This window comes from Cheilinus undulatus, linkage group 7, assembly GCF_018320785.1.
Source record: "Cheilinus undulatus linkage group 7, ASM1832078v1, whole genome shotgun sequence".
Classification (NCBI taxonomy): Eukaryota; Metazoa; Chordata; class Actinopteri; order Labriformes; family Labridae; genus Cheilinus; species Cheilinus undulatus.
The window spans coordinates 20,531,799-20,559,281 of NC_054871.1; the positions used below are offsets into that span (position 1 = coordinate 20,531,799).

The 27,483-nt window shown below is 40.0% G+C and overlaps 1 protein-coding gene across 11 annotated transcripts in view; it reads left to right on the forward strand.

The window, feature by feature from the left end:
- Positions 1 to 27,483, forward strand: part of ptprsa (protein tyrosine phosphatase receptor type Sa) — a 321,629-nt gene that overhangs the window by 274,945 nt on the left and 19,201 nt on the right. For 6 of the 11 annotated variants that reach the window (XM_041791166.1, XM_041791168.1, XM_041791169.1 and 3 more), the window contains 7 exons: positions 199 to 246; positions 4,008 to 4,105; positions 8,111 to 8,234; positions 13,044 to 13,219; positions 16,485 to 16,604; positions 20,350 to 20,504; positions 21,447 to 21,732. In XM_041791166.1, coding sequence (XP_041647100.1) covers positions 199 to 246; positions 4,008 to 4,105; positions 8,111 to 8,234; positions 13,044 to 13,219; positions 16,485 to 16,604; positions 20,350 to 20,504; positions 21,447 to 21,732 — 1,007 coding nt within the window. The remainder of the gene's footprint in view (positions 1 to 198; positions 247 to 4,007; positions 4,106 to 8,110; positions 8,235 to 13,043; positions 13,220 to 16,484; positions 16,605 to 20,349; positions 20,505 to 21,446; positions 21,733 to 27,483) is intronic. The other 5 variants (XM_041791171.1, XM_041791172.1, XM_041791174.1 and 2 more) reach the window with 1 other exon arrangement.

A 27,483-nucleotide genomic window follows, 5' to 3' on the forward strand; every position in this document is an offset into this window, starting at 1 on the left:
TGTCTATGTGGCCAATTTGTGCCTGTTTCAGAGCCTGAGATGGTTAACAGTTTGGTAAAAGAAAAGTACTTTTCCCCCTTTTTTATTTCCAGGCCTTTCATCACTTAGCACATTTTAGTTATTTCCTTTCACACAGCCTTTTATGTTATATTCCAGCCTTTTGAAACCATTTCCCCTTATGTTTGCTGTTCTTTACAGATTCTGGGCTAAGCAGTCCTCAGAGTGAAGCAGATTTTGACTATGAAAGTTAGTCTCTATGCTTTTGGCATTTGCGTACCAGCTCTCTGTCTTTTGTTTTTTATTCAAGCACCGCTTGCCTTCATTTACAAATAAATAATTTGCATTTGTTTGTTTTTTTCACTGTATACAGCCAAAAAAAATCAGCACTAATTATTTTGGTGTTATTTTCTACTGGTCTACTGGGCTATGTTTCCTTTATTTGCTTTAATTGGATGTCAGTCACTATATTCACATGGGCTGTTGGCTGTGCATTAATCCACCATGCATAAGTAACCAGTGCAATCACTTCTGTTTATGTAGAGAGGTGTTTTACTTTTACAGAAGTACAGTTTCTGTTATCTCTTTTCCTCACCTCAATGTTGTTGTTCCTCCATCTCCTTCCTCCTCCTTCCTCCTCCTCCTTCACCACTGCTCCATTTCCATTTTGAAGTAACAGGGTCTTTTCTGTGCTCCGAGATAACGAGCAGAATTAATTAAAGCGGTGGCAAACAATGGCTCGACATTTGATCACCCCCTCTCGCTGCAAAAAAGGATCATCGGAGAGAAAAAGCACACTTTCTGATTTTCCTCTTCCCCCTTTATTTCCCCTTTTATTTTCGTTGCTTACCCACATGCAGACTTCTTCCTTTTTATATGGAAATATGCAACATCATAAACAGGCTTTTGGAGAGAGAACTGCTTTGGCTTATCAAAAAGAATCATTATATTTCTCAGGCGGATCGACTGCGGATCGTGAGATTGGAAATGTGTAATTAGACGCTGGTTTGTTTTTCTGTGTTCATTGATCATGCTGTTGATTGCGGTGGAAAAAAATAGAGTCTGTACGTGGATGAGGGAAAAAGCCGTGGGTAGTGTTGAAAAGAAGGATGTGAGCTTTGAAAGGATGAAGGGAATAACAACAACTTGCCCTTGAGTGACTTTGCTGGAGTGCGGGTCACAGGAAAGCCTCGATTTGAAACTAAATCTCTTCTTGGAAAAACATGGCGGCTTGTCGTAGGGAGTTTAAATGACAAAATGAATAAGAAGACAAATCAGGCCTGATTGACTCATTTGTCTGGAGAACAAAAGGAACTTGTGCTGCTGGAAAAGAGTGTTGACAGGGAGAAGGAGATGCTTTAGATTGCTTTAGCAGAGAGGTTCATATGTGTAAACATGGCCACCTGATGTGAGGGTTATTTCTGAAGGACAGAGAAGGATAAAGCCAAATGATGGATAAAAAATTCTATTTTTTCTTAGAAGTTTCCTAAAACATACTACCAATGATTGAAGGAATAAACAATTTTTCATATTCCTTCAGCCAATCCCGCTGGCAGTGCATCATGCTTCATTTGGATTTTATATGTAAACACTTTGTCCTGATATATCTCTCTGAAATGAAGCAGCCACTTATATATGCAGACAGTAATGTGGGCAGTAAACATAAACTGAAAGGAATTGATAGAGTTTGAGTACTTCAATAATTCACGCACACTCACAAATACACATAGCCATAAAGTACACAGCCACGTACGCACTGACGCACCTCAAACATCCTTTGATCTCCCCTCTTGTTCTCTTAAGGAGAAGTGAGGGTGCCTCATTTGCATTTGCGTTTACTTATTTATCTTGCTTGCAGCTTCTGATACCTTCTCACTCTGAATATGAGGCAGGTAAATGAAACCTAATTTCATTTGCAATATTTTCCTATTTTTCTTAAAGCTAACCACAGTGCTTTCTATGAAACCTAAAGAGATGAATGACTATCTCAATCTCTAAAGGTGCCACTGCAATCTCCACGCTTTTTCTGCCTGATGAAAACTCGAGTATGAATAAATAAGCAAACAGCATTATCAGAAAATATTTCTATCATTTGAGTTTTTCTGTAACTTTGTAAATTATCTATAGGTTTATTCTAAGTTGTTTAAGGGATAGAAGATGCTTCAAAAAGAAGTCAGACACCGCACGATCATTTAAATACCTCTGAAGTCAGCTGGTGACGCACTCTTTTCAGTGTCATCTCCATCCGTCTCACATGCTGTTTTATCTTTGTAAATGTTCATGTAATTGACACCAGTGCATTGTTCTCTTAGTGTAATATAAATTAGCGTAGCTAATGAAGACTGTCAGCACAAAGAGTTGAACTTTCTCTTTTAAGTGGCACAAAAGCAGCCAAAAACATCAGTGGCCCTCTTGACATTGGGGAGCAGGAGGCCTAGCAAGAAAAGGGAGAATTAAGGTTGCTTAATGTGATTATGCCGATTTGGCACGCTCAATTAAGCCTCTGCAACTTTTCTGTTGTTTGGTTGACTTTTGACCCCATCAGTTGGCAGGAAAAAGAGATTTTGTGCTGCAAACATGAAAGTATTTCCCGTCCACATGCAGGGACAGATTCACAATCTATGGCTGCTCCATATTTCATTACATGGCCTCAGCATTATGCTCCTAAATGGATTAGTGACTGGAGTGCACAGCAGGGCTGATGGCATTGTGGCAGCAGCTTCACAATATTCAGTGGATGTTGGAGCGAGCCAAAAAAAAATTGCCACCCAAGTGAGAAACTGGCTCCTTTTTGGGGATGCCTCGAGATTAAAGGCGGAAGGATGAGGGAGAGATGCAACAGAGAACTTAGCTTGGTGTGTGATTTCAAAAGTAAAGAGGGTACTTGAGCAGATGTTTGTGAGTTTGAAGAGAGCCGCAGCTAAAGCAAAGGCTAAAAACAGCAGCTTGCTTGCTTTGCACAGACCCGCTGGAATGGAGCAGCTCACTGTGTCACCCAGCATCACTCACACCTCTAAACCTCCTTATACCACCTCCCACCTCCCTTCCCATGAGCCCCCAGGTCAGGGCTCGACTCTAGAATAAGCACCTTTTTTATAGTGGAGTGTAACAACAAAGCACATCAAGAGTAAGATTACAAAACTCCAGGTCGATGTTTTGTTTTAAAGCAGAGCTTCCATCATTCTGTCATTGGTGCTGAAAGTCATTCAAGTTTCAATGTTAAAAACAGTGTTCTTACATGCAGCATTCATGTCTTAGTAATGGGATATATCAAAGACAACTTGAATCTATTGGATGTGCTTACATTAAAATAATCTTAAAAGACACATTTACATAGCAACACTGTTTTTCCTTCAATTAAAGATCCACTTTTGTATTCCCTGTCTTTTGTTGAAAGCAGCTACGCTAAAAGCAAACACTACATTTGATGTAGTGGGATTTTTTTTTTTTTTTTTGGTCAATCTAAGCTTCTCATTGATTCAAGAATATAAAGGGCTGCTGTTTTTCATGTCTGTGATTTCACCATCAAAACATTACATTTTACATCCTGTGCCATTTTAAATAATTTCCCAAGCTATTAAAATTTGATGCCTCTGAATGTTAAGACATAATTGGTCTCTGTTTTTTCTACCCAACAACCTCAACAGTAATTAGTTCGTGGTGCACCATGTTCCATCGCCATTTCAGGGATAAATACAATGTGGTTTGTGGGTGTTTGCTACCAGCTTCTTTGGTGGAAAATCAATGCTTTACAAACTGGTCTTTTGAGCTCTGGCCTGGCCAATCAAATGCCAATAACATCACTAGTCAATACATGTTTACTGTCTGTGTCATTCACCATGTTCTGCACAAGCTTCCTCAACACTAAAACCCAACTCTCATTGTCTGCATCAACAGTTCTCACTCAAAATGTTCCTTTAAGTTGGAGATTATGTCCTGCCTCCTGTGCTGATGAAATGTCTCCCCTTTGTTCCCCTGTGGAATTTCTCTTCTAATTTTTTGGCGCACAGGTATGATGAATCATCCTCCAATCCCTATATCAGAGCTGGCTGAGCACACAGAACTCCTCAAGGCCAACGACAACCTCAAGCTCTCCCAGGAATATGAGGTGAGTGCGCCAAGAGTTCAAATGTCAAAGCTTCTCCTGAGTATTGATTTCTGTCGGGTTGTGTTTTCATTGGAAGGGCATACAAGCGTCCTTTCTTTTCCTTAGGGAGAGGTCTGTTTTTCTTTCTTAAGTCTTTTTTCATTGTTCCTACATGTTGACTATATTTCTGCTCATGTGGATTTAAAAAACAGAAGTTGAATAGTTTCCAGCTACTTATTAAGTTAGATATGCAACACCTTTGAAAAGGATGTTTTACCCTTTTGTTTGATTTCATAACTCAGTCATGGTCAATATAATTTTGCTTTTTGACAAAAAAACAAAACAAAACAAAACAAAAAAACACTTTCATGTCAAAGTGAAACAGATTTCTACGAGTATTGTCAATTAGATAAAGATATATAATATAAAATAAGTGATTGCATAAATATTCACCCCCTTTGAAAAGACTGACCTAATTCAACAGAGGTCCAGCCAATTGGTGCTAATTGTCTCACAGTTAATAAAATGGGGATCACCTGAGTGAAGTGAATGTGTCGCAAGTGATTGTAGTATAAAGACACCTGTGTCTGGAAGGTCCAGTCACTGGTTAATCACTAAACCATTAAGATAAAAAACACTCCAAGCTACTCAGAGAAAAGGTTATTTAAAAGTATAAGTCAGAGAATGGATACAGAAACAATCCCAAGGCACCGAACATGCGCCGGAGTTCGAGAAATGAAAGGAATGTGGCACACAAAGCCACTGTTGAGGAAAAGTCATTAAATCTCAACTAGGGTTCACCAAAAGGTATGTGGTATACTCCATGGTCAAGTCGAGGAAAATTCTTTGGTCTGATGACACCGAAACAGTGCTTTTTCGCCATCAGACAGACACTGTGTTTGGCAGACACCAAACGCTGCACATCACCACAAACACACCATCCCCACTGTGAAGCACAGTGGTGGCAGCATCATGCTGTGGGGATGTTTCCTATAAAAATATGGGAAAGTCCCGGAGGATGATCTTGTTCAGACGGCAAGAGAACTATGGCTTGGGAGAAGATTTATTTTTTCAGCATGACAATGACTCAAAGCATACAGCGAAAGCTTCACAGAAATGGTTTAAAGACAACAAGGTAAATGTTCTGGATTTGCTGAGTCAGAGCCCAGACCTCAATCCAAACTTGTGACTGGACTTGAAAAGGGTTGTTTACGCTGGATCCCCGTGCAGCCTGAAGGAGCTTGAGCAGTTTTGGTAAGAAGTGAGTGCTGGGATTGCAGCCAAATGTGCATCTGCTAAATACTGACTTGAAGGAGATAAATATTCATTCAGTACATATTTTTATTAAATTGACATTACTTTGTAGAAATCTGTATTTATTTTGACATTCAAGAAAAAAAAAACTGTGTGTCTAAATTCCAAAATATGTTGGCCATGATTGATTTATAAAATCCAATAAAGGAGTTAAACATCTGAGGGGGTAAATACTTTTTATAGGCACTGTATTTTCAACCTCAGCAAGAAAAAAAAGAGACTTGTCTTTTTCAGTTATGTCAAATTTGTCTTGGTTAGTTTTTGCAGCTGCTGAACTCCTGGATGCAATTTCCTTGAATTCGTTGCAAAATAAAAGTACTGTAATGCATACAGTCCAACAAAAATGAAACATGATTTTAGTTCAATAATTATGTCCAAAATGAGACATAACCTTTTGTGCAATCTCAGAAAAGGCTGCATCATTACAAAATACTTTACTTTGGGGCTTGCTATTGTTTAATCTCTTTAAAAAATAAAGTTCTGTAGCCTTTACGTAAACTGAATCCAGTTCTTTTGCTGTCTCCAACATTTACTCAAGAAAACCTCATAAACTTAATGTCTCAACCAGGAATAAAAGTGTTTAAGATTTCTTCACACACCAATAAACTCAGAGTTTAGAGGTTTTTCCAAAATGGAAATATAGTTGTGAGTGCCCAGAGTGCCTTTAATGTCTTTTTAGGGAAAAGCAAACTCACATTCAGGCTCTTGCACAGTACATTTGTGTGTGTCTATGTGTGTGTAGAGTGGAAGCTGAGTTGTCTGAGCTCTGAGACCGTGGCGGTTATAAATGACACTAGAGTTGATTAGAAATCAGGAGTGCTGAATCAGCTCTCGTTTGCATACAAGCAATATCCCCTCCTCGCCATCCCTAAATCACCGTGCCTGTCGCCTCGCTGCACGCCAGCCCAACGCAGGAAGCAGGTACGCCAGCATAGATTGCTGTCATCATGCCTGCCGGGGAATGTTGGTGGATAATGACTTCTCATAGCCATCCAGTATTTCTTTGGTATCTATTATTCATAAATCCACATCCGGGCTGTGTACCAAATGGACAAGCTCGTTCCATTCAGGGAGGAAAGAGAGACGTGATGCCAAAGTTGACGCTTTGCTACAACCACAACTTCTAATTACTTGGCTTTGAGAAGGAGCATTAAACCGCCCGCTTGTCTCCTCTCCCGCTCCGTCTTCTCCCTCTCTCTCTGTGTACCCCTGCCCCCTTCACATAGCCACCCCCCCCAGGAAAAATAAATGACCAAATTAAATACAGAAGTGTAATTTTAATTTTGTTATTTTCTTGATGAATGGCTGCTCGTCCGGGTGCCCTGGCTTGCCAAGCGCAGCTCCACGGGGCTTTGACTGATTGGTTTTTAGCCAGGCGGGATGTGAGGGAGGAGGAAAAAGATAGAGAGAAGAGGAAAAGAGAGAAGAGAGGAGAGGGATGAGGTTTGGTTAATGATGAAGATTCAGCAAGGGGGGGAAGAGAGAGCGAGCCATCTCTGCTGGAGAGCGCAGATGAAGAGGAGATAATCTTGACGTATAAACGGCAATAAAAAGGCAGCAGCAGTTTTAGCAGATGATACTGGAGCATTATTTTATCTATCTGCTGTCAGGCAGTTGGAAGACATGTTCTGTAAAGACTGTCTTCCTGACAGGAGCTGTCATTCCTCTTCAAACGGATCAGAAAAAAAAGAAGGCGGCAGCAAACTAATATTATTTTACAAGTTTTAAAATCCTTTCTAGACATAGCCATTTCTCCAAATTAAACTCTGGACATTTGCTGTGCACACTTCCGATATGTAATGTATGAAACTATTTGGACTGCACAGATGTGCTTTTTAATTCTTAAATTGGGCGATTTTTCAGGGAATTGACCCCAATCTTTACACGCACATACACACACATAGTGAGCCTGAAGGTAATCCGGAAAGAAAGGGAAGAATAGCAGGAGGGCTACTGCTGGATAGAGAGCACAAACATCAGAGAGGAGACGGGAGATGGAGGAAGAGATAGAAAGAGGAAGAAATACGTGCAAAAAAAAAAAGAGGAAGACTTTGAAGATGGAGAGATTCAGATAAGGAAAACCGGGACAAGAAAGGAGAGAAGAAAGGAGATGAGAGCACACAAAGATGGCAGTGGAAAACAGAGGGGAGCTCTAATTGCTGTCATGATTGCGTGGAAAGCATTAGATCAGGTTTCCAGTTGGACTTCATTCAGCTTGAGTCGCTCTCTCCCCAAGTCTCCCACCCTCACTGCAGAAACCCCAACTGTAAATATCCATTGAGCTCCATCCACCAAGCACCAAATGCCCACAAGCAAACAAAGAATTGTAATGGAAGATTTGATCAACAAGGGAACAGAATATTTATCTGTAATTGTTGTATTTAAGAGACGGCTAGATTTGTAGCTTCTCCCTTTACACCTTTACCCTCCAGGGGGATCCGCTGCTTTCGTCAATATTGTTATTTGTCATTATGCAAACACTACATTAGCAATCTTGATAAAGCGCTCTATGCAGCTGCAGTGAGCTGATTTTCATGATATGCTCTGCTTTCTTCTGGGAAATCACCCTTTTCAATCTCCCCCCTCCTCTCTCTCTTTCCTATTTTTATGATAACATCCAAGTGTTGTTTTGGCTCTAATCATTTCTTCTTTGTTTGTGTGTGTGTGTGTGTGCATGTCCTGCATCTCTCTCCTCCCTTTCCCCACCATCAGTCCATCGATCCAGGCCAGCAGTTCACCTGGGAGCACTCCAACCTGGAGGTGAACAAGCCCAAAAATCGTTATGCCAACGTCATCGCCTACGACCACTCCCGCGTCATCCTGGCTCCTATTGAGGGTAAGGCTCTCTCTCCATCCTCACACTTCAGCACCTACACAGCTTCAGAGATGAGCTCAGCTCTTTGCAGATCATCTGGGAAATCCTCATAATTACAGAGTCAATTTAAGTAATTAGGAATTTGTAGTGGATAGACAGACACGAGACCAGATGGGACTAGACAGTGAAGATTAAACTAGAACAGTGGAGGAGACGATTTATTACTACAATTAGGCCTATGAAATACTGTATTTTACTGCATTAAAGAACAGAATAGCATTAATAAATGAATGATAATAATGGATCTTGTAAATATTAGTTGATCATCTGAACAGTTTTGTAGGAATTATACAGACATTTTTATGTGCATGAATTGTAAGAAATAAGAGGATAATAATAAAGTTTTATAAAGGAAAAGCTCAGCAGTCTGAACTACAGGATTCTTACAAAAGTAAACAGATAACTGCACTGTTAGTTATGCAAAAATCAACTGGAAACACAGAAAACACTGCATCAGTCCATCACAATGACTGTTTATAAATATGGACAATGCATCTTAACCTCCTCATGTTGTACAAAAGTGAACCCCAGTGGGTGCATTTGTGATTTAAACTTGGGTGAAACTTAGGGCTAAAAGAGAGCGAAAACTATCCCTCTGAGATCTCTTTTCAGCCAGTTTTGAACAGGCTAAGATGTGATTTTAAAATCAGTAATGTAGAAAACACTACTCTCTTGATCATTTCATCATTTTTGCAGCATTTCTCATAGTTCATTTTGAAATGTTGCTTAAAATCTTGTCAGTAGAGAGATGTAATTTTAACATGTTTTGTTTCTCATGCAAAACTCATTAATATAGTTGCACCCCATATACAGACGCTATCATTCTCTAAGCCATCAGGATTTAAGTCCAGTTGTGGCTCTTTTACCCATTCTCTCTCCCTGTTTTCCTACTCCATCTTCTGGCCTATACTAATGGAGGCAAAAGCACAGAAAATGAACCCTTTAAAAAGACAATTACAAAATATAGAAATGTTGTGGAGAAAGCAGATTTAAGCAATCACTACAAATGAAAAAAAATGCATGTGTAGGTACTTCAGTCATGCAGCTCTGACAGTTTTTGCTATGAAGACAGAAACACCCATAGGTGCTGATAAAGTTGATTAAGACCTTAAGGATGGCTAAATGTAAGAGTTTGGAGTGTTGATTGTGGTATACTTCAGGCTTGCATGTAGGCAGCATTGGTTTGATTTCAATCCAACCCATTTTTAGAATTTTTCATTGATGACTCTGATGCACCATTTAGTAATACCATCACTTCTACATTGGATATGTGATAAGACATGGGATGTTTTTTTGTGACAGAAAACCTGATACAAGATAGTATTTCACATATCCATTCCATGGGATGTATTTCACATTCATCTGGGCAACAGCCTATAGGTGTTTGGGAAGGGCAGAACCTTTCCAAAAATTTCTTGGATTGTAATTTGACAAAGATTCTGTCTGTCACATTTATTACTGGCCAGTCAGAGCAACAAAATATATGACATAGTAGGAGTGGTTCTCAACTGGTCTGGCCTCAGGACCCACCTGTTCCTGTAATGACAAGTGGCAACCCATAGTTAATGAAAAAAAAAAAAGTTTATTTAATGAATGTTGTTGCAGTTTGGGTCTTGGTTGGAAAAAAAAAATAAATGACCAAAAAAGAGACAGGATAAAAGTAGCATGTTTTACTCCCCATTTCCCCATTATTACATGCAATATTTTGCCAGTTTCCAAAGATCTTGAGAAATGTCTTCATTATCATGGGAAAAGTAGCCTTGTTATTGTAGGAGAATGGGATAAATAGTTTGGAATATTTGAAAAACCATTGAAACAGCTCCGTGACCCACTTTTGGATCCCGATCCACCAGTTGAAAAACCATTGATCTAAAGCAGTTCAACAGGCAGCTATTGATGTTGTTCTTTTCCACCAATAATAGCTTTATGTGTGGTTCATCACTCTATTTTTAATCAAGAAATGTTGTCCAGTTTTGATAATACTGTCGCTATAGCTGTGTCCATGCTGATCTTCTCACTGGCTGCCATTGTTTACAGACTTGTAGTGCTAAACTTTACCCATAGCTACTGCCTCATTCTTCTCAAATGAAACTGTTTAGTCTAATTTCCTGACCAGAAAAAGGCTTTTCATCTTCAAGTTTTGCAAGATGAAGCCCCCAGATAACAGACAGTTTTGCAAGATCATGTGACAGCGGCAGACTCCCCGATTGAATCTGTTCTAAACATTGAGAAGCAATTGATATCTTTAAATAGTCACTCAAAAGTGGCTGAAGATGTTTCACAAAGGTCTTTTCAATGGATAAAAAAGCATGCTGGCAAACAAAAATACCTCCAATGATGGGAACTGACTTGATACACATTGAGAGTGACATGGTATTGTTGCCCCACCTCTTTCCAAAAAAAGACATGAGGAAAATAAATTCAGTAGACTCTGTTGGATAAATATTGTCTTGAGCCAGCTGCATGAAGCAAAATAGAATAAGATATGAGTGAAATGGAGTGGAATTATTTATAGTATGTGCAGTTCAGTTTCAGTTCAGCAGCAGACAGTGAATTTATAGAGCACAGCTACACTTAGTTCAAGACTAAAATGAGGATTTGTTTCAGCAGAACTTTGTCCCAAATGCAAAAGGCAGTTTATAGAATCTTATTATTTGTTTTGGGGGATTAGGTGAGGACTTGTTTCAGCTCTTGTTCAGAGCCAGTAAAGAGAGTGACCCAGAAATTTAACCAGTGTTTTTACCATCCCAATTGTCTCATGAGATCTGCCCCGCTCTCATGACTTCCCCTCAAACAACCCACAGACACACAACTGTGAAAAAAATCTTCCTCTGACTCCTAAATCTCAAGGGACATTGTCAGAGGTAGTCACCCTTCACCGCTGACATTGTTCTGGCGTTGCATCACCAGAAAGAGCTCCAGACTTCTTGCAGTAGTGCCGAACACGCTACTCCACAAAACTCCTCTCCTTTTGTGTGAGCTAAACACTGCGACTAGATTTCCACATTTCAGAATTGTCAGGCCAATTTGAGGGTGCGTCAACATGCATAAGAAAATTATCCCTGGGAAAATATGCCTCGTCCATAAATACATAAATTAATCAAGTCTGAAATTTCTATTTTACACTGCAGTGATTTTGCCATTAGTCGCAGCAGTAGAACAATTCATGCACACCGCCATTCTCTGTTCACTTAGCTATGACTAAAGCCAAGCCACCACATTTGGATTGTGCGACGTGGTATCCTTTTTAATGACATTTGCCTTCCTTTTCTCTCTCTTTCTCCTTGTACCAATTCTTCATTCAGTAAAATTTCATTCTCCTCTTAACTCTTTGTTACTTCTTCTCTCTTCTTTCTCTATCTTATTTTTTTCCTCTCCTTACTGCTTGTTGTCCTCACTGCGTCTCCTCGCTTAAATTAGCCCAGTCAAGTGTTTCATTGTTTGTCGCTTGAGCGCGGAGACGTCAGTCAAAGAGACGTGACTCTCCAACACAGATGCTACCATGCTGGAGTCTCTTTTAAACTCGACAGGATTGTACAAGCTGGTTAAAAAGAGAGAGGTGATGCTCTGTCTTATCACAATCACTTGCTCAAAACGCTAAGCTCTGTTTATCGTGTTTGAATTTTTTTGCTTAAATGCCTTTTTTTTTGTCAGCACTATGATTCCTGAGCCTTTTATTATGCTGCAGAGATCTTGGTTGCATCACCACGGCACTGATTCCTTCAGATCCGAGCATGGTGGTGCTTTTTTCCTACACATGATGACACTACAGGCTTGTTTGATAGTTACACAACTTTGTGCACTTGATATCATAAGCAGTCCTGATGAAGCCTCGCAGAGAGCTAAATATTTCTACTTTGAAGTGTTCTGTTACTTCTGCAGACACATTAAAGGCTGCCACAGAGTACTTTGATAGTTGCATGCAATGAGTAGAAGTAGGAGTTTTGCAATAGACTTTAAAAGTGCTGTATAAAACATCTTTGCATTAAAAATGTTCCTGTACACATTTATCTAGCCAGCAATGCAGCAGGGATTTCTAACAGCTAGATTTAGTGGAGGCCAGTGTGCAGCAGAGCATGGTGGAAGGCTGAGAGGGATGTTAGCTGGATGTACCCTCCTGGCACTAGTAGCTTAGTGGCTGATTTATCCCATCAACGTAAATCACATGTAGGCTGCTACAAATCTCAGGAAACTTCAAGCAGAACCACAAATGTAGAAAGAGAAAACAAGAGAAAAACAGAAGAGAATGATGTCAGGGAGGCAGCCGAAGCATTTAAATGGAACCAAAGCTGAGTTTTTTCCTTGTGCTCTACCGTAGCAAAGGTGGAGAAAGGTTTGTGGCTGTCAAAACTTTGTATTTTGTCTTTGAAAATTGTTCTTGCAGAAAGAACTCCTTGATCTGTTTCACAATGAAAAACTAAAATATTTGATGTCCCAAAAGCCGACTTGAAAACAACTTGCCCTCTCTTTCTGAACTGTTCCCAAATGTTTACTGTTCTCAGCCAATTTCCACTCGTTTCAACAATAAGAGGTGTGAGAACTCATTATGTAAGTAATTTACTTGTTTTCCAGGCTAGAGTGTTAACACCTCGATTCATCGGGAAACAGGGTCAGTGTGTGTGAGAACTGGGAATTATCGAGGCAGATGGCGCAAATAAAAGGGTGAAAGTAGTGACTTAAGTTATCTAATGATTCAGTCAGAGGGGGAAAGCTACTAGAACTACAAAGTTCTATCTTTTAATTCTTTCTTCTTTTTTTTTTGTCTTTAAGGTATTACAGGTAGCGACTATATCAACGCCAACTACATTGATGGCTACAGGAAGCAGAACGCCTATATTGCCACCCAGGGTCCGTTACCAGAGACCTTCGGGGACTTCTGGAGGATGGTGTGGGAACAGAGAGCAGCCACTGTGGTTATGATGACCAGGCTGGAAGAGAAATCACGTGTAAGTCCCCAATTTTGGACAGATGCTTGGCATTTGTTTTACCACTGTAGATTAAGGGAGTGGGAACCAGGTCGTGAAATTTGTCATTTGGTGATGTCCAGATCACTGATCTGTACTTTTTGATGATGCTGTGATCCTTGTGTCGACTGTAGATGTCCTTGTGGGGGCTCCTGATTTGCTGAGGGGGCTGAAATGTTGGGAATTCACATCTCCTGGGCTAAAACAAAGATCCAAGCATTTGGGGATGCCTTGGATGCTGCCATCAATCTGTGTCTATGAATGGTGAAAGTGTGGAAGTTGTAGAGCAGTTCACCTACCTTGGCAGCATAATCTATTGATCTGCTGACTGAGAGAAGCAGACTTGGACTCGCCCATGGAGCAATAGGTTTACTAAGCAAGGTGTGGTGTTCCCAGTATCTGAGCATGTGGACAAAAATCAGTCTTTCAGTTCTTGGTCCTTCTCTTGTGAGGCCTGGACTTTGACTGATGGTGCAGATTGTACTCCTTTGTGATAACTTCTCTAAGGTGCAACTTTGGGTACTGGAGGATGCCTTGAGAGATCAGGCATGGGCCTGGCACAGGTCTGGACGATGGCCATCACAAGGCTGGAGCATTACAGAACCAAGGTTGATATGGCTAGGTGCCAAACCCACATGTGCTCTCATACCTGACCTGCCCTGACTGTAGATTATAAAACTTCAAATCACAGTGCTTCAAGGAGCTAGTTTGCTTGATTCCCCTTTTTCAAGACCTAAACTTTGTTAGTAGATAATTCGGTTTAATTTTCTTGAGATGGATTGCTTTCAAGGAAGGTGTAGAAGTTCAAATGGGGGCAGAGAAAGCATCAGGGGAGGATGAAAACATAAAGTTAACTCAACGACTCTACCTGTGCACATCTGATAAGTTAGACTGAACATCCTCTGGGACTATCACTGCAGACTCTGTTTTCTCACCTTATTTGCAGTGGAAATGGCAATCTGTCACATGTTCACCACAACTCTCAGAGCTTAGCAAGATTTAGCACATAGAGAGTACAGTGCAAAAAGCTAAAATTAAATTTTTCATAGCAACAGAGCGCCAAAGAGTTTCAGCAGTACCTGTGACCAGTCCTCCCACAACCATCTGCTGATAGTGGAAGTCAGAGAAAGGAGTGCACGGAGAGCGTGGTAGCTTAGTAACAGACAGGAGGAGGGAGATGTCAGGGTGCAATCACACTAGTCAACTTTATTTCATTTCCTCTTCTTTTTCTACATTCATTCCAAGGGAAGTTGCCACAGAATTTTCAGGAAATGTGTTGTATGAAAAGTCTTAGTTTTGTGTCCTTGAGATGGAAAGTGACTTTTTTAAGAATCTAGACTTTTTTAGTTGTGCCTGTGGTGTTTTAAACTAGTTGCTAAAAAGTTTAGAGAGGGTTTTCATGATAAGAAGGAAGCAAAGGCACTCAGCAACCAAAATGTCAGCTCTTACTGTTTTTTCTGTAAATAGGGAATAAAAGCGTATTTGCCATTTTCACGATGTTTTTCAACGTGGTAAAAGTTGAAAAGGTTCCTTTCCTGTACTCCTCTTTTGAAATTGTAAGCTAAATATCAAAGTGTAGGCCACAAAATGTAATAAAATAAACCAAAACGATGTGAAAAGAGATCTTGAAAGTCTGCATTTTGCCCATCAAGAAGTGGATTGTCCTCATGTCAAAAAGCCAACCACGATGTTCCATCTTGTCAACTCCAACCTGTGTCAACATCAGGCTCGCTCACCCCAGGTGTCTCCGCTCATTTCCCCTCCCTCTATCCAGATTCAGCTGTTTACCTTTCCTCCATACTGACATGCGCATTCCGCTCCTGTCAAACGTGATCAAGATTAGCAGGCAGGAGAACCTGAGTGTCAGCTTTGAGCAGGAAATGGGAGAGAGAAGCTAGAGAGCGGCGCATCTCCCTCACTGGCTGTCACATTTCATCTGATGTCCACTGGCGCGTCACAGCCCATATTGAGTGAATCTTTATTAAGTGGGCTGACAGAGGAGAGCTGTGGGGAAGAGCAGGTGTTGTGTTTTCAGATATCAGATGGAACCAGTGGACAGAAAACAGCTCGAATAAACTCTGAGTCAAAACAACATATCCATCCAGATCTGTTCTTTAAGAAAGTGGGTGATTTTCTTGCTAAAACTTTTAGAATTTAAGGTTTATACTAGCAAGGAATAAAATGTAATGTAATTATGTTCCCTTAATTTCCAGTTCTGTCATAAAGGTAGGATCATGCATGACCTGGCTTAAAAGACATGACAAAAACAAGGGAGGCTTACGGTTTAACTAAAAAGGGCCTCTTTTTTTTTTTTTTTAACAAAATACTAAGGAAACAGCAATGTTAATGAAAAAGGAACTACAAATCATAACTAAATGAAAACATACTGTGAAAAGGAATTGCTGCACTGGAGAGTAGAGCAGATCAGAGAGAGTGCAGAGATGAACTGGCAGGCTTTATACACTTGGGGGACTGGCCAAGCCCAGCCAGGTGTGGCAAACACCAATCATCAACCTATAGGGGCAGACGGAAGACAAACACAGACACTGTAGGAAACGCACAACAGGCCCTGATGGCCGAAGGTCATCGCAGTATGGATGCAAACAGGATATAGAAAGAACGTGATGTCATGATTGGGGTTTCATTCAGGAATACTTGGATGCTAGATTTATGACAGCATATTGTGTACAAGAAAATAAGTTCAAAAGCAATGAATCCATAGTACCATGAGTCTGAGTGAGGGTGCAAAAAGCTTTATGCTATAAAGGAGGAGGCTGGGGTGGAGGAGATTAAGCTTTGCCAGCAGCAGCAGCAGTTTGGTGCATCAGCATTGATAAAGCAGAGACTAGTGAGAAGTACATCATGTTTATACACCACTGTGCTGAGAGAAAGAGCTGTGATTTCCTGTGGGAGCTGGGAGGCAATAATTGGAATCAGCTGGCCGTCAGCTGATCATGTCTGGGCGTCTGACTACCATGTCCTTTATGAACTAACACTAAGCTTTTTTTCTGCGGCCATCTGATTTCAGCAGTTTAATCTGTAAAGTGTATTTCCCAGATTTGTAATCATGAAAAGCCTTCCCACTGATTCTGTCAGCAGCGCCTGGTGTTTTAACCCACAGGAGGGCTTGATTTATGAGTGGTGTTTGTACTCCTCCGTTAATTTTCATGATCTCGCTCATCTGCGGAGACACTTAAAAATGTAGCATGACTAAGAATTTTTAACTGTCTTTCTCTCTCACATCCAGATTAAATGTGACCAGTACTGGCCCAGTCGTGGGACAGAAACATATGGGATGACCCAAGTGACACTGCTGGACACCATAGAACTGGCCACGTTCTGCGTACGCACGTTCTCTTTGCACAAGGTAGGATCCTTCATCTCTCTCACACATATGGGCATACATACTATAATGCTGTCTCCACTTTGCAAACAAACTCAGCCAATACATTTCCCATGAATTGGGATAACATTAGCATGCCTTGGATATAAAGACACAAATTTTCATATGCAACAGAAATAATGACACAGAACATGTGTTTTTCTGTTCCATGTGAAGGTAAATGTAAATTCTTTGTCCGCAATGTCCTCCAAGTCCCCCCTTTTACCTTGTTCAGATCTCTGTCGGTCTCTCTCTCCTCAATAGATCATCTGTTTATGCGCATCTGCCAAATTGGAGCACTTAGGTAAAGTGAGCAGAAGAGAGAAACTCAATATACATAATTGGCAGACTGCTCTCATGCTCCTGTGCACACACAAAACACATTTAAATACTGAGACACAGGCACTCTCCTTCTGATGGTAAAAGATTCGCACTAGGGCTGCCCAGCAGAAAAATAAATCTGAATATTTTGTATTCCTGCAATGTTTATTTTGACCTGAAAAATGCATTAACTAAGTCAAGAAAAATAGAGTCTGTTCATTATGTGCATATCAGGCCTGCATTATATTGGACAATTGTAGAATGTGTCTTTCAATATTCAATATTTGACACTGAAATTAAGTGTGGTAAATTAACAGATATGAGAGAGTTAACTTTAGATATAGCTTAGTTTTTACATCAATCTGCTATTCCTTTTGTGTAAAACAGTACTCGTGTTTTTGCAACATAAAGCCAAAACAGGAATTTTATTGCCACTGCATGGGAACCTATTAATCTGAGGGGAGCTGAAAGTTTACTTGAGCATCATCCAACTGCATCAACATAGCTTGAGAGCATGGCCTTTGTACCGCCAACAAATAAAAAGTGCACACACAAAGTGAAAAATACTCTCCTCTGTATATTTTCATTATCGTGGTAAATTCCGATCTTTGCAATGTAAAAACTCTCCTGTTGAGATAACAAAGCCCATGTGGTTTATTTTGCAGGCCTAACTTGCACGTGCAAGCTCATGTGCTTGTACTTATAAGAACATATGCAGGGAAGAGAAATAGCATATGAAACAAAAATACATATATCTACATACATGAATATGATGCCACCTGGAGATACACACCAGCAGACATGAAAAAACACTCAAAAGTGCATTTAGATGATGACAGCCACACATATGAAAGAAATACGATAGGAGGAATCACACCGTCCCTTACAGTCTCACACATCTCATGGTCTTGTAGGAGTCTTATTAAAGACCTGTGAAAAGAGAGACAGAAAGAACTTGACATTTCTAGTTTTTTTTCTCGCCTTATGCCATGTCTGACTTTAGTTTAGGAGCGTCAACAGATGGATGAGCACCAGAGCAAGCCAGGGATGGTAAAGATATAAAGATACTAGCAGAAAAAGACAATTTCAAGCATGCTCGTTTACTTTCAGGTTCATTTTTATTATGCAGCTTTCAGGCTCAGAGTTTCTCATATTATTATTTCTCTTTCTCCCTTCCCTCCTCCATTAAGCTGTAGCTATAGCTGTGATTTCTCACTGAGCTTTTTTCACTTTATATCTCTGAAAAAATAACATTTTCTTGGATTTCTGAGAAGCAGCAGGAGCTGGCAGTAGGCACACAAATATATACACACATGGTGCATCTACAAAGCAACCACCTTGGTACCTATCCATATGCATGTGTGTCCTGCAGTGATGCAAAATTGTGTCTACTGATAAATCCTAAACATGAAAAATTAAAAAATGAAAGACACCCAGCAGTACTGCACCAATCATTTCCGTGCAGCCTTCTTCATCTGCAGAAACAAGAGTGTCCAAAAAAACAGAAAAATAAGATTTAGGTCAGTTTGCTTTTAATTACCACACTCATTTATTCATTTATTCAGCAAGGAAAAAAATCCCTCTGTCAGGGAGGCAGAAGCACTGCATTGATATGCAAACAGTACCTCCATTAGAGGATCTTCTGAGCGGAGAGGAGGACTGAAGGATGCATGGGAGATTTTTTTCTCTTTTTCCTCTTATCCTTCGCAAAAGTCTTCCTCTGGATCCCTGCTTGTATCTCTGATGCGTCAAGAGTTGAGTTTGAGGCGGGAGCTGACAGATGGCGGTGTAATGTGGGTGTTTGCTTCATGTATCTGTGGATGATCTGAGCAGCAGTGACGTGAAAAAACGAGGATATAATACCTGTACAGTTCAGTATAGAAGTATTCCTACTTGGTTTGTGATAATGAGTCCATCTGATCAGCTCTGTATGTGAAAAATTGTTTCCCAGAGGAAAATTACGCCCTCGTAGGCAACGCTGCATCAAACATCTATTTTTAGTCAGAAACATTTGTCCCCTTTCAAGATAGCTATACAAAGCTGGTAGCTTTTTTATCTTCAGGGAGCACAGCAGAAGAAGGGAGCTTCCGATCAATTGTGATGAAAATGTTGCCAGAAAAAAAACATTTTTATTTTGGTTCCACCACTTCCTTTTAGGCACATGAATTGATTGTTCAAACCAGAGAGATTGTGTAAGTTGCAAATCAGAATGCCAACCTGTCTACACCTATTTGTGTTTCTACGCTAAAAGCTATTAATACTTGGTGATTTTGGTTTTGAAGCCATGAAATTACATAATAAAGACCTGTCATTTTGGCTTGACCCTACTGATTAAAGCATTATTTCAAAGCCCAATGATGGCAGTCACCCTTACTGGCAGTTCTGTTTGAATATATTTTTCATAACAGGCAACTCAAGCTAGTTAAGTTTATTTAGTGAGATTACATAAATTTGGTTTAGCTAAGTTAAGTTAGGTCAGGTAAAGTTTGGCTTGACCTGGCTTGGCTAGGTAAGGTTTGGATTGGTTTGGTTTGGTTCAGCTGTTTGATTTAGATAAGGTTAGGTTGGGTATGTTGGGTTTAATTTGATATGGTTTGATTTAGTTTGGTTTAGGTTAGTTGGGGTTAGGTAAGGCTAGGTTTGGTCTGTTCAGTTGTTTGGGTTTGATTTTGTTCAGTTTGGTTCAGGTTAGATTGGGTTTGGTTTAGGTTAGGTTAAGTTATGGTTGGGTTGGGTTAGTTTGGTTTAATTACATTTGGCTTGGTTTAGGTTTTGTAAGGTTTAGGGTAGACTAAGTTAGGTTTAGCTTGGCTTGGTTTGGAATGGTTTGGTTCGATTTGGTTCAGTTGTTTGATTTAGGTTAGGTTTGGTATGTTGGGTTTAATTTGATTCGGTTTAGTATGGTTTAGGTTAGTTGGGGTTAAGTAAGGCTAGGTTTAGTTTGGTTAAGTTAGGTTGGGTTGGTATGGTTTAATTTAGTTTGATTTGATTTCGTTCAGTTCAGTTCAGGTTAGAATAGGTTTGGTTTGGGTTAGGTTGGGTTAGGTTAAGTTAGTTTGGGTCGTGTTAGTTTGATTTGATTTAGTTTGGTTTAGGTTAGGGTAGGGTTAGGCAAGGCTAGGTTTGGTTTTATTTAGTTATTGGATTTAGGTTAGGAAAGGTTGGGTTTGTTTGGCTTAATTTCGTTTGGTTTGATTTAGTTTGGTTTAGGTTAAGTTGGGGTTAGGTTAGGCTAGATTTGGTTTGGTTTAGTTGTTTGGGATAGGTTAGGTTATTTTAGTTAAGTTTAGTTTGGTTTGGTTCATGAGGATCCCAATCAGCTGCAGCACTGTTGTAGCTATTCTTCCTGAGGTCAGTTGATCCAGTAACAGCAGCTATAAATTAATATAACCCTCTGTGTTCTTTCCAGAATGGCTCTAGTGAGAAGCGGGAGGTCCGCCAGTTCCAGTTCACGGCATGGCCTGATCACGGTGTACCAGAGTACCCGACCCCCTTCCTGGCCTTCCTCCGCAGGGTGAAAACCTGCAACCCACCTGACGCTGGACCCATCATCGCCCACTGCAGGTCAGTAGCAATGTTTTGGTTTGTAGTGTCGGTTAAAGTACTTTTTTTAGCTTCAAGATCCAAAGTGCGTTTAAAGTTTTATGTAACAGGAATGTCAGTACCCGAGTGGGAAAGTTTTATGTGTCCCTGTGGTCAGCTCGATACTTCTCAGATTTGATGTCAGTGCTAAAATAAAGCTTCACTCCACATATGGAGGATCTATCCCTGTTTTATTTCTGTCCCTCTTCAGTATGTGTATATATGCCCATGAGCAAAAGAGCTTCTATGTTTCCACCATTATACATTACATAATGCACATTATACAAACACATGCACCCTTTCTTACCAGACCTCCATCTTTTCTTCCCTCTTCATCGGTCACATCATCTTTCTTTTTAAGGCATCTTTTTTTTCCCCGAGCTTTTATTCTCTCTACCTCTCTGTCTTTTCTCCCTCTCTGTCAGAAAGCCTCACAGTAATCCCTTCCCATCTTTCTCTCTCGCTTCTCCCTTTTTACTCCTTAGCCCTTCCTCCCTTTACAAGCAATATTTCTCAAACGGCTTATTCAAATTGAAACCTTCCTTTTTGTCAAGATAAGAAGACTTCAGTGAGTCCAAAGCCCTGCACAATAAACCAAGATTTGACAGCTTGCTTCAACCAATCTCCGTCATTGTCCAATTGTTGTTCTATCTGTCAATTTTAGTTGTCTCTGTTTCCTCTCTTAAGCTATCACTGTATCTCCCTATGTTCCTCTCCTACTCAATTATTTAGTGTGCAATGCCACAACGTATCTGCAGGCCTTACTGGATATGCATAATCACCTCATGTTTAGAGTTTTACAAGTTAAAATGATGAATAATTACAATTTAGTCCCTCCAACGCAAACAAGTTCAAGAGTAAATATTCAAAGTAGCAGCAGCCTTAGAAGATAAAACTGATTTCCTCTGTGTTTCCTTTGTTTAGTGCGGGTGTCGGTCGGACAGGTTGCTTTATTGTCATCGACGCCATGCTGGAGCGGATCAAGCACGAGAAGACGGTGGACATTTACGGCCATGTGACGCTGATGCGCTCACAGCGGAACTACATGGTGCAGACAGAGGACCAGTACAGCTTCATTCACGATGCACTGCTGGAGGCGGTCGCCTGCGGCAACACTGAAGTAGCTGCCCGGAGCCTCTATTCCTACATCCAGAAGCTGGCGCAGGTGGAGAGTGGCGAGCATGTCACTGGCATGGAGCTGGAGTTCAAGGTACAGAAGTTTCCTTTGTAGCAAGGGGCCACCTTTAAAATGTACTTTGATAACTGCAATTACAAAGTTTTGCACTGTGAGGGTCCTATTTTTAAGGTGTAATGCACACTATCTATAGCACAAAGTGATTTCAGGCATGTCCATATATATTTTGCAAGTCAAAAAGCATGCAAATTGGGTGCTAAGCCTAGGTTCTCCCACATTTGGTAGAAAAGTATAAATTTATTAAATATCAAAATTACAGACATGCAGAAAATAAAAGGCATAATACATGTTAACCATTCTGTGAGCTTAACATCAAATAATGTGAGGGTGTAAACTTTTATATACTTCACTTATTTTCTCTTGCAGATTTTTGGGGACAATGACAAAAGACTAGAAATGTGAAATGCAAACAGAAAATGCATGATGTTACATCTCACAATAGAAGATAAACAGTCAGGGGGTTAGCAACATGATTGGGCTAAAAGGAGCATCCCAGAAAGGCTGGTTTGCCAATTTAGAGTTTCAATGTGTAAAAATGTTTCACATCATTATCTTTTTATTTACCTTCAACACAACTTCGCATCTGTTTGAGATATGGGGTTTTACTTTGCGCTGAGGTGCTAAAGGTAATGTATAAATTTTGTTTTTCTGACAAATGCAGATACAGGAATGAAATAAAATTTCAAATAAAGCTCATGAACTCAGCTGGCAGATTCCGCTGTTCCAAATCAGAGGAAGTTGCTGACATTTTAGATCACTTTCTGTGGACTTAAACTTAACTAAAACCACAGAAATAAACACTTAGATTTGTGAGTTCTGTCACCTTGTTTTGAACAGCATTAAGCCTTTACGTGAGGCTCACTCTTAACTCCAGGATGTTAATTTGGATGCAAATCCAGTTCTTGGACTGTCATGTTTTTTTAGTCTCCATAAGTACTTGCAAAGATTTTGAAAACTGCTAAATTATGATGGAAATTGTTAGTTACAATAATGACATTTTGATTTATAATCATATGTGTCTTGTCATTGGATACTTGTGCTAAACATATTAAGGTCCCTGACAAGCAATTCTGTTTCTGGCAGGAAATGGAAACTAAATGGGGAGACTGGGGGAAAATAAAAATGGATTATTATGGGGAACTGGAGAATAACATTTTTTATATTTTGACAAACTGAGTTTGTAGTTAGATAAGAAGCAGGTTCGATGTCTCTTTCAGATGTAATGACAACAGAATTAAGACTGTGTGACACAGGGAGCTTTCTGAATAAAACAGGAATAAAGACTCTTCTCTACAAGATTTAATACCTTTCAGTGTTAGTAGGTAGAGCATAGATTTAAACAGCCTCGCATAAGTGGCCACTATTACTTAGTTTATACTGTATCTGCTGTCAAGAAGTAGAACTTTCTTTAGATTCACATTTATAATTTATTACACCTTATTTAAATAACCACTGAATGTGCTGCAAAGCTGAGAAAGGAAATACTGAAGCCCTTTGCGATTTGTCAGCAGAATCCATTCTTGAGGATTGAAATTATGTGCTTAAGCAACGAAATTTGGTTTAATCTAGCAGACACAAAACAAAGGATTTTTGCGAAAAACAGCATGGACTCAAGTCAAGTACGGGGAAATAAAGGGAGTTTCCTTGGAGATATCGATGACAAAGCCGTAGGGGAGAAAAGACCCAGTGTTTACATAGATTTTCATTGAAGATATTTACAATCAGCAACTTACAAACTCATCCCAGCTCAGCCACTATCTGCTGACCTTGAATTGCACACACTCACTCTCCAATCATCTATCATCTTCCCATCGCCATTCACCAACACGGCCTCCCTGCGCAGAAACAATAATAGGGCCGGTGTGTTTCGACCTTTTTTCTTTACTCTCCGGCGCACATCGGTGATGAAATCTCCATTGCCATCTGTAACAAGGATAATGCTGAGCTGGCGTCAGGAGTCAAACAGGAATTAATAACGTCCACGCTACAGTCAGAATAAAGAAGAGGAGTGAGTGTGAAGAGGGGTGGGGGAGCGAAGTAATTAATACTTGATGATGACAAATGGAGGTGGATGGCAGGGCAAGTGGAGGGAGGAACGTTTGGCTAATGAACAAAGGGACGACTGTATGCTAACGTGGCACTCAGGAAGGATTCGACAGAATGCTGCACTATCGAGAAGGTGGGAGGGTGTTTTCATTCACAGGTAACACTGTTGAGATTCCATAATTTTAGCAGGGAACGTGAGCACAGATGAGGGGCTTGCTGTGAAGTTGTCACTCTTGGGGTTTTTGGCATATGTGAATGAATAACAGACACATTCAGGGGAGATATGCACAAAATATTTGAGCAAGTAGAACATCCAGCTTTAATAATGACCAGATTTGCAGTTGATTTAATACCGTGGGAATCCTTCTCAGTTTATGGCCTCAATCACAAATATAAAGTCTTTTTCCAAACAGCCTGATTTCATTTTGTAAATAATGGTCCCTTTTAGAGTAATATAAATGAAACACATCATAGCATTCAGAGCGTGGCTTCCCAAGATGACAGGATGCTACCATTGTGACTTTGTAACAGGCTAAAAATGAAAGACTGCATCTGCACCCGTTTGCCTAAATATGGATCGTCCCACTCTGAAATTATCAGGGAAGCCATAGCTTTAATGAATCTCAGTATGAACAAAAAGGATATGGACTATTTTGGCCCATTCGTGTACAGAACAGCCACAGAGTATAAACCAAGTCCTGTATTCATAAACATTCCTAGAATCCTCTCAGAGAGCTCCAATCTTCACGTAAACCATCCCTGCTAGAAGTCTGAGCGAATTGGGAGTGTCCTTACAGTAACTCAGAGCAAGTTGAAGACAGAGGAGTTGTGGTTGACCCTACTGCTTTATATGACACTTTCTTTTGAAAGCCTTGATTGGTTGATCATATAAGGAGAAAAAGTCAAACCTTGAAAATGTACAGACCAAAATAAGTGTTTAAAATACATATATGTGCACCCCGCTGAGTTCAGATGGCAAGATTTTTTGTGACAACAGTCACATTGTGAGATTAGGTGATCACAGAGCCTGTAGTTTGTGCCGTGACTTGACTGACACACATGAGTTTTCACAGGGGTATGCGATCAATCATTACAACCGATGCAACTGTGTTGGAAGGTAGAGGGAGAGGGCTAGACAACACCTGGAAAGTAAGACTAAAAAACAGCCAGAAGCATGCTGCATTTATTTGTACATAATGTATTTGTGTATCCAAATGTAAGGATGAATGATACGCTACTTTGATGCAATTGGCAGAGTGACTGACCAGAGGCTATTTCTCGCATTTGATCTCACATTTCTCATTTTTTTAGTCAGTTGTGGTATTCTCCATATGACACATCATAAAAGCGGGTTAAACCTCCATGATGTCACAGGACAAACCGTATAAGGCAGGACAAAAATTAAACATGCTAAACTATCTGTCTGGAAGTCAGGAGGTGTCTCAGATGTGATCCAGGTGTTGCTGACAGGTCCTGAAACCCTAAGACCATCAGATCAGGCTAAAAATGTGCTGAAAACATTTATTCTGATCTTACCTTTAGTCTAATCACATGCTCATTGTTCAGACCAAGGGTCGACCAATATTGGATTTCAGGGCCTATTTTTAAACCAAATATTAATAGTGCATGTGACCAATAGACAATATTTGGAATCACATGCATTTTCCATGACAAAATTCAATGTGGCACAAGTAAAAGTGCATGTCAAAAAATTAAGGAAAATAAACAATTTAGCACTATCTCTGTCAACATGAGAAACAGCACTGAGCAACGCTGTAGCTGCAGGAAACAGGAAGTGGTGCCATGCACTCCCTGTGTCAGTGCAACCCAGGCCTCAGTGTTGATTGGCTGGTAGATGTGTGACATCAAACCAGTCAGAAATCATTGTGGGTAGGACATTAGGTTCATGAAAACAAAGCCAGAGGGAAAGACACACCCTGCTTTGAATTTATTGATTTTGGCAGATTATCAGAGAATAAATGGCTGATACAGATAATAATAATCAATGTGTCAATAATAATAATCAATAATAAGCCAAGCCAATAATCATTCTACCCCTTGTTAAACAGCTGGTGAAGAGCCTATAATTGTGATTTAGAGGGATCACTATGCTGCTTCACTTTGCACTAAGGAGAGTCTAACATGGACTGAATTGTCTGCAGTGACTGTATTCATCATTTTAATTATGACTCAAAATCATATCCTCAACCAAGACTCCCATTTGAACTCTCTTTTGTCTGTGATTCCTTCTTTACTGTACTCATATATTAATTTTTCATGTTTAGTAAATAAGACAAATATGAGGCTGTCACAGAGTTGTAACTTCTTTTAAGCTCTCTTTCTCTATCTTTCTGCCACTTTCTCCTCTTTTGAGGAACTTTTTAATGTCCTTCTCACACCTCCTAGATATTTTCCCTCTCCTAGGGGCTATGATGCTTAAAGAATAACTTTTGATTTACTATGGTCTAGTCTTAACTTAAAGGGAAAATTCTTTAAAAATTCATGATTAGAAATGTATCACTAGGAGCTACTTTTTTGTGGCCAGGAAGCTTTATGAATACAGCCCTAGGATCATAGTCTTTCAGAAGTTAACTGAATGTGGAAGAGTTTTGAGCTTCAATGTTTTTATGGCCAGCAAAATAAGATCCAGTGCTAACTAAAACTAAAAGAAGGCTAATTGTCTAAAACCAGCCTTGACAATGACACAACTTCTCTGTTGATGTATTACCTAAAAAATATAATGAGTTTATGGTTTTAGTGGTAGTTTTAAGTCTTCTTTATGATGATTGTGTTTACAAATGTCTCACTTAGCGTAAAAGTGAATGCATCTCTACCCCTGTTTTTAAAAAAGCTTGTAGTTAAAATAATCAAAGCTATGAGCTTTAAAATGGTAAATCAAAAGGTGCCGCTGTAGTGGCTATATTTTACCAGTTTTATTGGGATCCAACCGCTAAAATCTTGTCTGTTTTAAAAAATGAAGCCAAAAGCCTTCAGATTTCAGTTTAATCAAGATTTTTTTGCATAAATCAGAAAATGGTTGCACCAGTACACTGCATGAAATAGGCCTTTGATATGAAATGACTGCATAAATTAAAAATGACAGTAGGTCATAGCTAGGGCAGGTAGGGATTAGAATAATCACAGTTTTGTAAACCCCTGTTATGACATATTACACCAAATATGATTACCACTGTTGTGATGAGACATGCTGAATGTACATCAGCTCTTTGCTTCCAATTGAGAAGATATCATGGACTATAAATGGGAAGAGGATCTGGCAGCCGTGACCAGAAGAACCCTAGGTGCTCCTCTGCCCCTGTGGATGACAGGTTGCCATGTTTGGCCCGGTTCCCCACATCCTCTGCGGTGTTCGGTTGTGTTGCTCGGAGGCCTCTTTAGCGCTGCCAGGCTACCTCAAGCCTTTCCTGGTGCTTTTGTGAAACACAAATCAAAGGGAGGACAGTAGAAAGGGATGATGGGAAGGAAAAGGGTTGGATGGACTCCAAGTAGCCACTGAGACAGAGATACTTGAGCTAAAGGAGAAAAAAAAGGAATGAGAGGACAACAAGAGGGGGTTGAAATGAGAGGGAGAGAGAGGTAAGGTAGGGATTTAAGTCAGAGAAACACTTCCACTTTGAATTTCTGACAACCATTCATAGGCAAGGAGTCTAAGAAATATCTGCTGTAACTTGTCTCTCAGAGATACTTCTGGTGTTTTCC